Raw genomic sequence first — 15,703 nt, forward strand, 5'->3', positions numbered from 1 at the left:
ACATTTATTTTAAAACAAAAATATTAAAGATAGAACATTCACAAATTTGCTTGTCATCCTTACACATGAGGCTAAGCTAGTCTTGTCTATATCGCTTCAATTTTAGTATATGTGCTACGTTATTACAAACTTTAGCTGCATGACCCCGTATGGGGTAGTTAATGTTCAGGGGCTAGGATCTGGTAGACACTTCCTCTCCCCCAATCAGGCTCTTAGAAACATCTGCAGGAAACCAAGTTCAGAGGCTTTGGGCGAGCTGAGTCCTCAGGGGGCAACGCTGGCCCTCAGGCATCTCACAACCCTTTGGAATCTTAACTTTTGTGCGTGCAGAATGGGTTGAATATTGAGTACAGAGACAGTATTCATGATAAGTAGACTGAAACCTACAGACCATGAAACTAGTAATAACCAAGGCTCATTCTGGGGTTTGGAGCCAGTATGCTTAGGCTCAGACCCAGGCTCAATCCGTAATAGTTGGTTGCTTTGGATAAGTTTTCCTCCCTTACATGTGCCATGTAAACTGGGTAATAAATCGTGCCTACTTTGTAGAGTTGAGAGTTGAGAGCACTTGGAACAGTAACGAGCACAGAAAGATTACTCAGTAGTTACTTTTGTTACTATTTTTTTGAGGGGGTGTGTTGGGGTGTGTGTGGAATGCCAGGATCAATTCCAGGACCTTAAAACACACACTCACTCTACCACTGAATCACAACCTCCTGCCACAGTAAAGTTAGATTCTTTCGTTTTGTGGAGTGACACCCGGCACTGCTCAGAGGCTACGCGTAGCTTGGTGCTCGGGGTCGCTCCCAGCAGCGCTCGGTGTGCAGCAGACCCCACGGCACGGGGAATCAAATCCGGAGCTCCCTCATGCAAAGCAAGTGCTATGACTCTAAAGTTGGCTTCTACTGCAGGTTTGCGGCTCAAGTCTACTATTTTCTGAGGCCCAGACACCACCACCCTCCTGCAGCAGGCCCCGCCCCGGCCCCCTCGGCCGGCTCCAGCCGTCCCCGGGTTCCTCCGGCCACCAGGGAGCGCGGCGCGAAGGACAGCCGTCTGGCCCTGGCTGGCGGCGCTCTGGGAAGCAGCGGCGCTGCTCCGTGGCCCGTGGCGGCGGCGCTCTAGCCGGCGGGAGTGCGGGGCGGGCTCTCTGTGGCGCGGCCGGCGGGCGGCGATGGCGGCCGTGCGGGGCCTGCGAGTGTCGGTGAAGGCAGAGGCGCCCGCGGGGCCGGCCCCGGGGCTCCGGCCCGCAGAGGCCGAGTCCGGCCCGGAGCGCGGCGAGCCGGAGCCCATGGAGGTGGAGGAGGGCGAGCTGGAGACGGTGCCGGTGCGGCGCTCGCTGAAGGAGCTGCTCCCGGTAGGGCGGGGGGCGGCGGCGCCCGGGGGCGCGGGAGGCGGCGAGCCGGGGCGGGTCGGGCCGCCTCCCCTCGCCGCGCTCGGGAGCGGGCTGTGCGCGGGTCCGAGCGGGCGCCGGCGCTGCTGGAGACGAGGGGAAGCCGCGGGCGGGAACTCGGCGGCGCTCGCCGGCGGCCGGTCCCCCGGCGCGCGCGCGGGCCCTCCCGGGGGCTGGACTTGTCAGCCGCGGCAGCTCCGTGTTGCTGGGACCGGAGGGTCACCGCGGCCCCGCGCAGCGCCGCTTCGCTGTCGGTGGTATCGGCCTCCGCCGAGGTCCCAGCAGCCGCCACTGAAGCGAAACACGAGCGAACGCGCAGCAGTGGAGCCCCCCGGGTCCGTCCCCATTTCAGTGGGACTGGCGACGAGTCAAGGTTTGCACTGGCTTGGTGGTCAGTGCCCGATTCCCGGGGCTGGGCTTCCCGCCTGGATGGCGCCTTTCTCGTCCTTAATTTTTCACCCTAACACAAGCTGCTAGCTCAGAGCATCGTGTGTCACACGTCCGGCCTTTAAAACTAAAATTGTGGGAAAAGGTTAATAAAGTTGGGTCACTGAAGAGAGCAGACCAGAGCACTTCGGTAAGAATTTACCATCATGACATTCCTCCCATCCGCCACCCCCGTGTCTCCATTGATATACCACCACAGTTGTGAAGTAGTTTTCGTCCTGGTATTCATTTGGTTCAGCTTGTATTTATTGCATATCTCACCACGTGCGGGGCACAGCCCTAAGCACTGGATGCAAATCAAGATCAAACTCCTCCTAGAGTTTCTGTCCAGTTGGGAGACACAGGTAAACAAATCCTGTCTGAAAGTGGTAATTGCCATGAAGAAGGGAAAGCATGTTTCTGGGAGGGTGAATGCAGAAGGCAGGGAGCTGTGCAGAGGGGAAATCGGAGTCCCACTGGGACAGGGAAGCTTCAGGGATGGTGCCCTTTATACACACACCATCACTCTGAAACACCATTTTGTCGTTTACATGTGCAGCTTTGGAAGAGTATGTTCTCGGTAGGGGTAGCAGAAACATAGTTGTTCTAGAAACAATTCTGTAGCACAAACAGGAGGCAACAGAAGGCCAGGGAGATTGGCAAATACCATGGAGGAAGCTAGACCTAAGGAATTCTACAGTTTCGTGTAATTAACGACCATCAGAAGTGTGACTTGAGCCCTTGGCTTCCAGACTTCATCCAGTTTTCATTGCACTATACAGCTGTCCCTAGGAGGTTTAGGTGAATCTGGACTTTGTACATCTTGGTGTGAAGACTTACGTTTGCACCTGTGGCCTGCCATGATATCCAGGGTTACATCTTGAACATTTCCCCCAAAGCCTGTTCATTTTCATTTATGTGGGTACATTCTGTAAGGGGGTTTACTTGTCCACCATCCCAGGAAGTGCGGGGAACAGTGCCTTCTCCCTGCTGTGCTTGGGAATAGTTGTTCCCACTGGTGCTCAAAGGTTCTTGTGGTGTTGAGGATTGAACCATTAGCTTCTGCATGTAAAGCTTGAGCTCCAGCTCCGTTGAACTATTCCTTAAGCCACTGGTGAAACTGCTTAAGGTATTGGAGCGCTCCTGATGTAGATAATAGAAAAGACTTTTTGTTACAGTGGTTGATTGCTAGCAGAATCTGTAAGACAGGCCTTCTCATAAGAGGTTGCAAGGGGGAAAGATGGCTGAAAATACCGGCTGTACTAAAGAAATCATTTGGATCTGGGAGTGTGACTCGGTGGTTGAGTGCATGTATGAGGCCCAGGGTTTGATAACTAGTATAAAAAGCGAGTCAAAGGAATCAACTGTTTTTTTTTAATCATAGGGTTTTTTTCTCTCTCAATTACTATTCAGCCTTTCTCGCTTTTCCCTTTCATGATAGGACACAAGCAGAAGATATGAAAACAAAGCTGGTAGTTTCATCACTGGAATCGATGTCACCTCCAAGGTAACATTTATTTATTTGTTATAATAGGCAGATAAACATGATCTTGGTCTCTAGGACTTAATAGAACTGAATTATTCCTTGCCCCCTTTTTTCTTTTGTTGCTCGATTAAAATTTCTAAGGACTGGAAAGATAGTTCAGAGGATTGAGCCTGCGCTTTGCACATGGGAAATTTGGGTTTGATCTCTGGCACCACAGGGTCAAAATCTCCACAGCCTGATTGAGAGCAGTTCCCAGCACAAAACTGGGACTAGCATCCCCAACAGTCCCTCCCCCAGACACCAAGAACAGCACAACTTTTTTGGGGGGACTGGGGAGACTTAGGGGTGAGGTGGATGTTCTGGGGCCATACTTGGCAGTGCTCAGGGCTTACTCCTGATTCTGTGCTCAGGAATCACTCCTGGTGAATTTGGGGCACTATATGGGATGCCGGGGATTGAATCTAGGTTGGCCGTGTGCAAGGGCGACTTATTTGCTATACTGTCTCCCTGGCTCCAGAACTTGTAGCTAAATTTGTATTATACAATTATGCCCTCATGCTTCTAAAAACATCTGGGCAGTATTTGTGTGTTCTAGAATCCCCTCACTCCCCACCACAGTTTGCCATGCCTAGTTGCCTCTGCTTAACCATATTTAAGCAAAGTTCTACACTGGAAATTTTTTCTTTTTACCTTTTTGTTTTTGGGCCACATCCAATGGTGCTTGGGACTTACACCTAGCTCAGTGTTCAGGGGTCACTCTTGGTGGTGTTTGGGGACCATATGAAGTTCCAAGGGTCAAATCTGAGTAGGCTGTACACAAGTCAAGTGTCTTTCCTGCTGTATTATCTCTTTGGCCCCAGAAGTGCTTTTTTTTTGTTTTTTGTTTTTTTGCTTTTTGGGTCACACCTGGCGATGCTCAGGGGTTACTTCTGGCTCTGTACTCAGGAATTACTCCTGGCAGTGCTCGGGGGACCATATGGGATGTTGGGAATCAAACCCAGGTCGGCCGCATGCCAGGCAAACGCCCTACCCACTGTGCTATCGCTCCAGCCCCAGAGGCACATTTTTAATGCCATGTACATTCCTTTTATTTGGTAAGGTGTGTGGGGGGTTGTGTATGGGGGGAGGCCACACCTGGTGGTGCTGATAGGCTATTCTGATAGCTCAGTGCTCAGAGGACCATGTATGGTACTAGGGAATTGAAGCTGAATTGGCGGGGTATAAGGCAAGTGTCTAAACCCTTGTCCTATTTCTCTGGTCCCAATGTTATATCCATTCTGAAAAAGTTAAGTATGGTGTTTCCACTATAAATGAAACAAAGTGTGGGTAGTGCCTGGCCCATAGTAGGCCTTCAGTAAGTGTCTTTATTCTTTAGTGGTTGAGAGCTTATAAAAAAATGAGTTTCCTGATTTTGTGACTGTAGCACTGTAGTATTGTCTTCCTGTTGTTCATTAATTTGCTCTAGCAGGACCAGTAACTCTCCATTGTCTCCATTGTGAGACTAGTTACTGTTTTTGGCATATTGAATAGGCCATGGGGAGCTTACCAGGCTCTGCTGTGCCACGGGATACTCTGGGTAGCACTTTAAAAACAATTTAACTACTCTTAGCAACTAGGTTACTGTAACTATTTTCCTGCTTTATTGTAACTCCTTATAGTCAAACCTATTATTTTTCATAGTATAAACACTTGTTTTAGTTGGTGATACCAGTTTTATGTCTGTTCTTTCTGAGCTGTGTTTTGGGTTTTGTTTTTGTTTTTGTTTTGGGGCCATCCAGTGGTCCTCAGGGCATACTCAGAGCTCAGGGATCACTCCTGGCAGTGCTCAGGGAACCATATGGGGTGCCTGGGATAGAACCTGGATTAGCATATGCAAGGCAAGCGCCCTACCTGCTGTCCTGTTGCTCCAGCCTCCAGAATTTTGGTGTTGGTTTGTTTTGAGTGCCTCCTAAGTAGTGTTCTGGGTGCTCTGATGTCCTCTCCTGATGGTGCTCAGCTAAGTGAACTAGTGGTTCAATACTTGGTTCGGGGGCCCGTGGGACCGCATTCAGCTTTGTGTGGGGTGTCTCATGTGCTGGGGATTAGATTCGAGCCATTGCACATGCCAGGGTTACTCCCCTGACCCCAGAACTACCTCCCTGGAATAGAATTTTGAGTTACAATGATAAGGCTTCCATTGGATTTATTTGGGATAGCAAAGATAAAAATAGACCTGTCATGTTTACCTTTTTACATTTCATCTGGCTCTCAGTCTGCTCAGATTGCTTAAAGGTCACGAGAAAGAACTGGTCACTCTCTGTGGTTATATATTTATACTTTTAGTGATGGTGATTGAACCCAGGGTCTCATACAAGCAAGTCGTACACTCTACCACTGAGCTGGATATCCTTAGTCCTGATCACCAAGAAATAGAAGAAAATGAAAATGCTTTCCTGATTGTAATGGGGGGGGGGAAGGAATATATGTTCTGTGTCCTCAGCAGTTTGCTCACATGAAACAAATACATGGAGGGAAAGTGTGGCACCCCCACAAAACTGGTACCTAAAAAAGTTATTACTAAAGGGAGGTAGAGTTGTTGTTGCATTAATCTTGGGAAGGCCTTAATAAAGAGAATTAGCATAACTATTGGGGAATAATAGTGTTGCAGTTTACCAATCCCCATAAGCTCTCTATAGTCACTCCTTCAATTAGTGTGGTAAAGTCAGTGTACAATTAGCAAAGGGTTGCTCAGTGCCCTGAGAAACTCATAGTGGACCTAGATTTAATTTAGCTCTTGGGAAAGAAAAACGTATGAAGACAATTGTTTTTGTGTGTGTGTGGGGGGGGGGCTTTTTGTTGTTGTTGCTTTTTTTGTTTGGGGGGGCCACACCCAGCGGTGCTCAGGGCAAACTCCTGGCTCAGTGTTCATGGATCGCTCCTAGCAGGAGTAAGGGACCATAGCGGGTACTGGGAATTGGATCCAGGTTGGCCATGTGCAAGGCAAGCGCCCGCCACACTGTAGGAGGGCCCTGGCCCCTGTTTTGTTTTTTAGTGAAGCGTCAATGCTTCTTGTCACCAAAAGAGGAAAACTGGCAATTCCATGGACATGAGCCTAGAATTGAGGGGAGAGTTTCTTTCTCTCGGTGTTATTTTTAAAGCGGGAAAAAGCTTTAGGGAGTGGACTGCTCAGGCAGACATAATGTGGAAGCTGTGATGGGTGTGATTACCATACACAGAGATCATGTGAAATGGGGGTGTTAGTGGGGCTCCTAGAAATAGCACTGAGATCAGAACACCTGCCCCCCTTACAAATGAAGTATTGCCAGTAAATCTTTTAAATTTTTATTTTTGTGTCTCAGTTTCTGCTTCTGGAAAATTGGTTTCTGGGAATTCTTTAGTTGTAATGTGTTCACACAATTGCTAATAATAAACGAAATGTTTTTGATCAAAAACATTCATTACTTATTGAATGAACAAATAAATATTTATTGAATTCCTACTGTGCCCTGGCAACAGTGATAGTCATCGTGGAGATTATTACAAATTATAGAGGTATGAGTGTACATCCTACAGCCTTGTTTTAGTAGCCAGTTTTCACAAAAATGGATGGGCCAGATAGATAGTATAGTGGGTAGGATGCTCCCCAGGACCCCATAGGTTCCTCAAAGCCCCACCAGGAGTGATCCCTGTGAAAAAAATACCTTAGAGCCATCAGTAAGCCCTGAGCACCTCCCAGTGTGGCTCCAAAAACTGAAAAGGAAAAATGATTAAAGGCACAACCTTGCTCCTTTTTTTCTATTTATCTTAATTTTTCACTAATGCATCATGTTGTGTTTGTGATTTAACTCTCCTCTTCCATGTTTCATTCCTTTAACTTTTTCTGTACCTACTAGGAGGCCATTGAAAAGAAAGAACAACGAGCCAAGCGCTTTGACTTTCGATCAGAAGTTAATATTGCCCAAAGAAATGTAGCCTTGGACCGAGACATGATGAAAAAAGGTATTGGTGTTTGGGGAGGATTTTTCCACATTTCTGACTTTTCTCTGCCATGGTGTGTCCTACTGACCTTTCCTTGCATGTCCACCTCCCATGCAGATACTTATTTAACCCCATCTAAGTGACCTGTGAATTCTCCAGTATTGAGGAGTTGCACTGCAGGTGTGTGGTTGATGTCAGATGTCAGATCTCAGATGGCAGGGCTGGGAATTGACAAGACTGGTTGTCTTCTCCTTTCGTTGGTGGCCCCGCTGAGGTTTAGAATCTAGGTCCTTGATTTTTGCTTTCATTGCAGTGTTTACTTTTCTTTGCCTTTTAGTGGAGTATATTACAGTGAGACCTTTCTGGGGAGTCAGCAACGTTAGAATGGATGAGTGAAAGCTTTAATACTTCTGTTGATAGAAGTCTGTGATTTTATTTTTGTGATCTCTGAGATTAAGTATTCTGTGCCCCAGAACTCACCTGGGATTAAATAGAGTAATCTGCCTCCATATTCCAAAGCAATTTATAAATAAAAGGAAAAATGATTATTGTCTGTGTGTGTTTCTGTGTGTGTCTGTGTCTCCATGGGCGTATGTGTTATTCCCCTTGGGTTCCCTCTGTTGTATCAGGTGTGTGTGAAGGGCCTCATCTGCAGTCCACTGAGTGCATTTTGGAGGTTGGTGGTCTCGGTGTGGATGTGTGGGTTTCTCTGGAACTGCTTGATTGATGAAGACATGCTGAATGAATATATAGCTACCATTTGTTGGAAACCTATTCTCTTTCCAGGTACCCTAATCGTTTCCTGTTCATTTCTCACTTCCCTGTGAGAAACATACTTATTCCTGTTTTACAAAGGATGAAAAAGGCTGCACGGCAGAGCCTGGCAAGCTCCCCGTGACGTATTCGATATGCCAAAAACAGTAACAACAAGTCTCACAATGGAGACATTACTGGTGCCCGCTCGAGCAAATCGATGAACAATGGGAGGACAGTGCAACAGTGCTACAGAAAAGGCTGAAAGATGTTTCATGAATTGCACGGGGTTACATATCTAGTCAAAGTGGAACTGGGATTGGAACTCAGATTTATCTGGCTAAAGCCCTGCTCTCTGCTGCGTTGCCCTGTTGGCTTCTAGTACGTGATAATGTCAGCGGACTCCGACCACCCAAGTCTGTCTCTGTGGCTGGACCAGCCAGGATGCAGAGCTCCACTCTAGATGTGTTGCTTTAATCTTTTCCCTGCATCAGGAATTCAAGTTGGAAATACGACCTTCCTTCCCTGGCATGCCGCCGTTTTAGTGGGTTTCTGTTTCAGGAAGAGTCCTGTGAAAGCCAGGGGAAGCTGTGCCGCCTGGCTCTCCTGTTCCCACATAGCCTGGGCCCAGTTCTCTGAGGCATCTCTCCAGCTCCTCCTTGAGCACCGCTTTTGGCTCGCCACATCTGCTCCTTCTACTCCTCTAACATTACCTGGGAAATCTTGCTTGTGATTAGGCCTGTGCCTTGTCCTCTGCTGATTTGCCCTTCTTCGTTCCAAGTTTCATCTTTTTCAAATGTCACTTACTTTATGAAGTGTCTCTGAGCTCTTCAGGATGCCAAACCCTCCTGCAACCGAGTCTCAACTCCTGTGTGACGGGAGTTAGTTATTAAACTTGGCTAGGTCTCAATTTTGTTGTAGAATGGGAATATGATACCTGAATATAGTTACTGGGGAGGGGGGAGTTAAGCCTTTACCTGTTGTTTGTCCATTCATTTATTAACTACAAGACCCACCCGCAGTGGTGCTGATCACAGGGCTGCTGTGGTGATGGCTGGCTTCTGTGTGCTCTCCCTCAGACTCAAACTCAGGGCCTGGCATGTTGTCAGGAGTGTGTGCTCCAGGACTTGAGTCATCTTCCCTATCCCACGCTCTTAAATTTTGATGTAAAATTTACCGGGGGGAGGGGGATGGGGAATGGTAGGAAAGCAGTCCTAATCTCATGCATCTGAAGATACTTCTTTTTTGTCTTTGAGGGGGGTGCATATTGGCAGTGCTCAGGACTTGTGGCTCTCTGCTTAGGGATCATTCCTTGTGGTGCTCAGGGAATCACATTCAGCACTGGAATGGAACCAGTCACCCTTCCTGTTGTACTCTCTCTCCTAACAATAATAATAAGAATGTGCCTGATGTGTCAGCCCTGGGAAGCTGCTCATTACAACTTGTTAGGTTTTGTTTTTTGTTGTTTTGGGGCCACACCGGCAGTACTCAGGTGTTACTCCTGGCTTTCTTACCCTGACCGATTTTGGGGATCAGATGGATGCCTGGATTGAACCCAGGTTAGCTGTGTATAAGGCAAACGGCTACCTGCTGTACTCTCATTCCAACCCCTCATTACAACCTGTTTTTCCTTGAGAAACACTGGAGAACCCTGCTGCCTATCCCAGCTCAATTAAATTAGAATGGGGGTGGGAGGGGATAAGTCCCAGAGGTACTTACTATTTCTGTATCTCCCCAAGTGGTTCAGCTATGCAATACTGAGAGCCACTGCACTGTGGGTAAGAGCACTGTCCGTGTTCAGATACTGCCCGGTGGTTTTCATCTCTGTGGCTTCAGGCAAAGTAGCCTCTGGGAACCTCAATTTCCTCATTTGGAAAGGCAGATACCAGTAGTTATCTTACATGGTTGTTAGGAGGATAAGGTTCGGGTTCTTAGAATGGTGTTCAGCACGTAGTAAGGATCCTAATGAAAGTCGTTATTAACATCATTGTTGTTTTCCACACACCGGCCCACCTCTTGGGAGAAGAGGGAAAGAGCAATAAGCATCTTTGCTCCTGCAGCCCACCAGGGTATCAAGTCATTTCTTTTTCTTGATACCAACAGCCATTATAAAATATGCCTTTTGATAAGTGCTCATTGCGTGTTGGTTGTTCTGCTGTGTCTAACTCTCGTTTCCATTTTACTGATGTGGATACCAAAGTGCCGAGAAACCAAGCAGCCAGAGAAGGAGCCAGGCTGGTGACAGACACTCACGCATGTTCTTGGCTTCCCTGCCCCCGCGGAAGCACACACCTGGGCTCACCAGCCCATTCTGCAGTGAATCATTTGCTCCTCTGGAGTGACTCTGCTTTAGGTAGCTTCTGTCCTCCTTTCCCCAAGATCAAAGTGCCCATGGTTGGAAGGGATTTGAGATTTATGATCATTTCAGGCGTACAGTGTTCCGACAGCAGTCCCTTCACCAGCATGAGGCCAGCCTTCCTGCCCGTCACTGCAGGCTTGCTGGCAAAGCTCCTGACAGTCTCTTGGCCTCAGCCTGAATGCGATGGTAGAAGGACTAGTTGTGTTGTGGTTTGGTTTTGGATACTTACATTCAACAGAAATGGCTTTCTAGTAAAACCTAATCATTACTGTATGCTTGTCGGACAGCTTTGTTCCTTCCTTTACAACTAAACTTTTCAAGTGAGAGAATGGCCACCTACCCATCCCATATGGCTCATGAGCTCCCTTTCCTGGATTCTTCCCAGTTTCTAAGTTTCTTCAGGAATAGGCTGCGGATTCCAGGTATGGTCAGCACGTGAAGAGCAGGCAGGTTCAACACCATAGCCTTTTTTCTAGTCATTTCGTAATACCGTTCTCATTATCTGGTCAACCAAAGCACCAAGGTCTTTTCCAGAATTGTACTTAGCAAAATAGTCCCTCTTGGTTTATACTTAAGTCACTTTAATTTTTTTTTTAATTTAATTTTTTGGTTTGAGGATCATACTTGGCAGTGCTCAGGGATTGTTCCTGGCTCTGCACTCAGGGTTCACTCCTGGTGTGCTTGGGGATCATAGGGGATGCTGGGGATCAAACCCGGGTTGGCCGCCTTGATTAGCCATGTGCATGGCAAGTGACCTACCCGCTATTACTGCTCTGGTCCCTGAGTCACTTCTTTTGGGGGGGTGAGGGTCACACCTAGCGATGCACAGGGGTTACTCCTGGCTCATGCACTTAGGAATTACTCTGGGTGATGCTTGGGGGACCATATGGGATGCTGGGAATCGAACCCAGGTCGGCTGTGTGCAAAGCAAACGCCCTACCTGCTGTGCTATCGCTCGAGCCCCCCCCACCCGAGTTACTTTTTAATCTTTTTGTTTTTTTGATTTCTTGTGTAAGATACACACTCAGTGTTGGTGCAGGGACCATGTGTGTGTGGGGGGGGGGGGGCGGGGGAGATGGTAGAGTTGGGGGAAAGGCTCCAGGCACCATTCCTGGTGATGGTGGGGGTCACTAAGGCCATCTCAGCAATTGTCCGTGGGGTACAGGGGGTAGGGACACCAAGGCTGTATGACTATCTAGTTTTTAAAACTCTAATGGCACGATTCTCCATTTTGCCATGGAACTTCCTAGAGACATGAATTAGAAGCCTTGTTCTGTTACTAGTCCTGTATTTTATTTTACTGTCATGAGGAACTAGATTATTTGCCTTAATGAACTGAGATAGAATACCATCTGTGGTAAATTTTGAAATGTTGAGCTGGCAATCCTATCAGAAAAGGAGAAGAGGTTAGCTTGGCAACTTTTTAGATAAAAATGTTATTTCCTAAAGGAAAGACTTGTTGATTTTTTTTTTAAGGTATCTTAGATTGTGATAGATTTTTTTTGTAAGGGGGGAGGGTTCCTATACCTGACAGTGCTCAGGGCTTCCTCCAGGTTGGGTGTGCAAGGCCAGCACTGTACTATTGCACTAGCCCTTAGAGAGATAGTATGGGGTTAAAAGTGCTTGCCTTGCATGTAGCTGACTTCTGAGCACTGGTGAGTGCAGAGCCAGGAATAGCTCCCAGCACTGCCGGGTATGGCTCAAAAACTAAAGCTCAAAACCCACCCCAAAAAAACCTTTAAGGTGGCTGGGATTTTCTCATTATTAAGAGAATCGTTACAGGGTTTGCTCTGCTTAAAAAGCTAAAATTAATTTCCTCCTCTGTAACTTTTTAGAGATTTTTACCTATTCAATTGGAGATTACTGCTGCATTCTGAAATCGTGTCTTTGCAAGTTAGTACAATGGAATATATTTTGTGCTAGATTTATTAAAATTTATTCTTACTACCTTTCTTAGGCTTTGGTTCTTAGTAATAGCTCTTTTACCAATTAGTAGAAGGAAAACGTAGATAAAAGTTTTTCTTGCACTGTCATTCAAGTGCAATATTGTTCCAAATTCCTTACCAAAAAATAAATCCAAAAAATAAAACCAGAGCCAGGGAGATAATACAGGGATTTAAGGCTTGCCTTGTTTGTAGCAGACTTGTGTGATCTGAGCACAGCTATATGTGATCCCAAAACCGAAATGAAAAAGCAACAAACCATAACCATTTAAAAAAGAAAGATAGTGGATTAGTATAAGCAAGATAGTACCACGGGTAAGGTGCTTGGCGTTGCCCATGGCTGGCCCAAGTTCAATACCCAGAACCCATTTGGTCTGCTCAGAACTGCCAAGAGTGATCCCTGAGCACAGAGCCAGGAGTAAGCCTAGGTGGTGGCCCCAAAACCAAATCAAAACATTGAATTGCATATCTTATTTTACTTTATTTTGGGTTTTTGGCAGGGGTAGGGGCCCCATCTGCAGTGCTCTTACTTCAGGTTCCGTGCTCAGGGATCACTCCTGCCATCGCTCAGGGGGACATATGCCATGCCTGTGTGCAAGGCAAGTGCCTTCACCCTTGTACTATCTCTCTGACCCATATTTGTGGATTTTATTTTGGGGGGGAGTGTCACACCCTGTGATGCTCAGGAGTTACTCCTGGCTCTGTACTCAGGAATCAACTCCTGGCGGTGCTCAGGGGAACCATATTGAATGCTGAGGATTGAACCTGGATGAACCAGGTGAGTGCAAGGCAAATGCCTTACCCACTGTATTATTTCTCCAGCACCTCAACTTTTTTCTTTTTCTTTCGTTTTTTTTTTTAAAGCTACACTCCACTGTGCTTGGGGGACCATGCAGTGCCCGGGTCGATCAAATGGGTTGACAGCTTGCAAGACAAGCTCTGTATTCCCTGTTTGAGCCCCCATTTCCTTCTCAATTTTTCTAGGTGTGGATTCATGTTTTTCCTATCATAGTCTCTTCTTTTTCACTTGACAGTCTTCTTCCTATCATCATACTTCCTGATGTTGGGATGTTGGTGTTTCTGATGCATTTCTTACATTCTCTTACATTCATCATTAGCAATTTACTCCTTACCCATCTTTTATATGTAGTCCTTGGTAAGTTACGTTTGCCTAAGTTTTGCTGCCTTCTCTTAAACTACAGATTCCTGTATTCAGTGTCTTCCAGGTTTTTGGATTTCTGAATTTCGAGCTTGGGTTAGGCTACTTTTTCTCTGCATTTCTTTAATATGCTTTCTTTAAGACTTGAGGTTGTATCCTAATACCAGTCTTTCATTTTTTTCCCCCCCTGTTAGAAAAATCCAAGATGAAGCCCTCACCACCTTACTCAATAAATGTCCGGTCTTCATTTCCCAGTGATTGGGCATAAATCTAGGTGCCTTCTTCATAGTTTTATTTTAAGAATTGACATTGTCAGCAAGGTGAGGAAGTATTGGGAATTCTCATTATTTGGAGGGAGATGTGAGGAGGCACTGGTGTTTGGGCCAAGAAAACCAACAGTTTGTAGGGTTACTCCCTCACTCTGTGCTCACTCAGGGGTCAGCCAGGAATCCAGCCACAGTCCTTCAAATTTAAGACAAATCTCTTAGGCTCTTAATCATCTCTCTGGCCTTGGGCATTCTCTTTGACAGTCTTCCATCACATCTTGAGCTTAACACTTCCCATGTCTGGAACAGTTTGTTATTGTCAATTTGGGTCTCTTGAACCAGAACTCTCTCTGCAGTGTTAAGAGTTATTCTAATGTCCACTTTCACTTCCATTTTTAATATCTGTACCTGACTGTTTTGTTTGTTTTTGTTTTGGGGGCCCACACCCAGCAGTACTCAGGGGCTACTCCCAGGTTAAGTGCTTGGGGGTCACTCCAGTGGTGCTCAAGGAGCAGGCAGCACTGGGGGTGGGACTTGGCCTTAATGTGCAAAGCATGTGTTCTAGCCAGCTGAGCTACCTCTGCCTCAAACAGCTTTTTTGAAAAGATTGGTCATTGTCCAACTTTGAGTGTGTATATTCTTTTCACATAAAAATGCAGATTAAAAAATACTTGAAGTCAAAATATTTTTTCTTTCTCATTTTTGGGCCAGACCTGGCAGTTCTCAGGGTCTACTAGTTCTGCACTCAGGGATCACTCCTGATGGGGTTTTAGGGGACCATATAGGATGCTAGGGATTGAAAATGTGCAAGGTATGTGCCCTATTTGCTATACTATCATCCGACCCTGAGACCAGAAGTTTATTCTTCATACTCCTTTTTTTATTTTTAAGACTTTTTTTTACCTGTAGTTTTTTTTTGCTTGGGGGCCACACCCACAGTGCTCAGGAGTATTCCTGGTTCTGAGCCTAGGGGAATGAAACCAAGTCACCACATGCAAAGCAAGCACTATTAACTTTTGTACTATCTGTCTTTCCAGGGGCTATTCTCCCACTATGTGCTTGCTCAGGCCAGTTGGGAATCCAGCCATGGTCCTTTGAATTGAAGACATCTTATGTGCATCATTATTATTTTTTTTTTATTTCTATTTTATATTTCTTTTTTTTTTTCAGTTTTTTTTTTTTTTATTTTTATTAGTGAAGCACCATGAGGTACAGTTGTAGATTTACAAATCTTTGTGCCTGAGTTTCAGTCATACAATGATCAAATACCCATCCCTCCACCAGTGCCCATTTCCCCCCACCCCTCCTCCCCCCCTGCCTCTGTGGCAGGGCATTCCCCTTTGTTCTCTCTCTCCTTTTGGGTGTTGTGGTCTGCAAAAGAGGCATTGAGTGGCAATCATGTTCAGTCCATAGTCTACTTTCAACATGCATTTCCCCTCCTGGGAGGATCCTCCAAACACCTTTCATTTGGTGTTCCCTTCTCTATCTGAACTGCCCTTTCCCCTAGAATATCCGGCTGGCCTCTAAGTTATGGAGTAATCCTTCTGGTGTTGATCTCAGCTATTCTTAGGTATTGATCTCATATTTTGTTGCTTTATATCCCCCGGATGAATGCAATTTTTCTATGTCTATCCCTCTCTTTCTGACTCATTTCGCTTAGCATGATACTTTCCATATTGTACCACTTGTATGTAAATTTCATGACTTCATCTTTTCTAAGAGCTACGTAGTACTCCATTGTGTAGATGTACCAGAGTTTCTTTAACCAGTCATCTGTTCTTGGGCACTCAGGTTTCTTCCAGTTTCTGGCTATTGTAAACAGTGCTGCAATGAACAAACAAGTGCAGATGTCACTTCGACTACACATTTTTGCCTCTCTGGGGTATATTCCCAGGAGTGCTATCGCTGGGTCAAATGGGAGCTCAATTTCTAATTTTTTGAGAAACGTCCATACTGTTTTCCAA

At 46.3% G+C, this 15,703-nt stretch overlaps 1 protein-coding gene and 1 non-coding gene across 3 annotated transcripts in view; one reads left to right on the forward strand and one right to left on the reverse strand.

Moving 5' to 3' along the window:
• Positions 1–22: 22 nt before the first annotated feature.
• On the reverse strand, positions 23–126 carry LOC130036292 (U6 spliceosomal RNA). The gene has a single exon (XR_008794338.1). It is a non-coding gene; the product is annotated as a U6 spliceosomal RNA (small nuclear RNA).
• Positions 127–1,133: 1,007 nt separating this feature from the next.
• Positions 1,134–15,703, forward strand: part of NCBP3 (nuclear cap binding subunit 3) — a 38,398-nt gene continuing 23,828 nt past the window's right edge. For both annotated transcript variants that reach the window (XR_008794231.1, XM_056126954.1), the window contains exons 1-3: positions 1,134–1,354; positions 3,258–3,323; positions 7,175–7,280. Coding sequence is in view for 1 of the 2 variants with exons in the window: in XM_056126954.1 (XP_055982929.1) it covers positions 1,172–1,354; positions 3,258–3,323; positions 7,175–7,280 (355 nt within the window). In the remaining variant the exon portion in view is untranslated. The remainder of the gene's footprint in view (positions 1,355–3,257; positions 3,324–7,174; positions 7,281–15,703) is intronic.

This window comes from Sorex fumeus, unplaced genomic scaffold (genome assembly GCF_029834395.1).
Source record: "Sorex fumeus unplaced genomic scaffold, SorFum_2.1 ptg000063l, whole genome shotgun sequence".
Lineage (NCBI taxonomy): Eukaryota > Metazoa > Chordata > Mammalia > Eulipotyphla > Soricidae > Sorex > Sorex fumeus.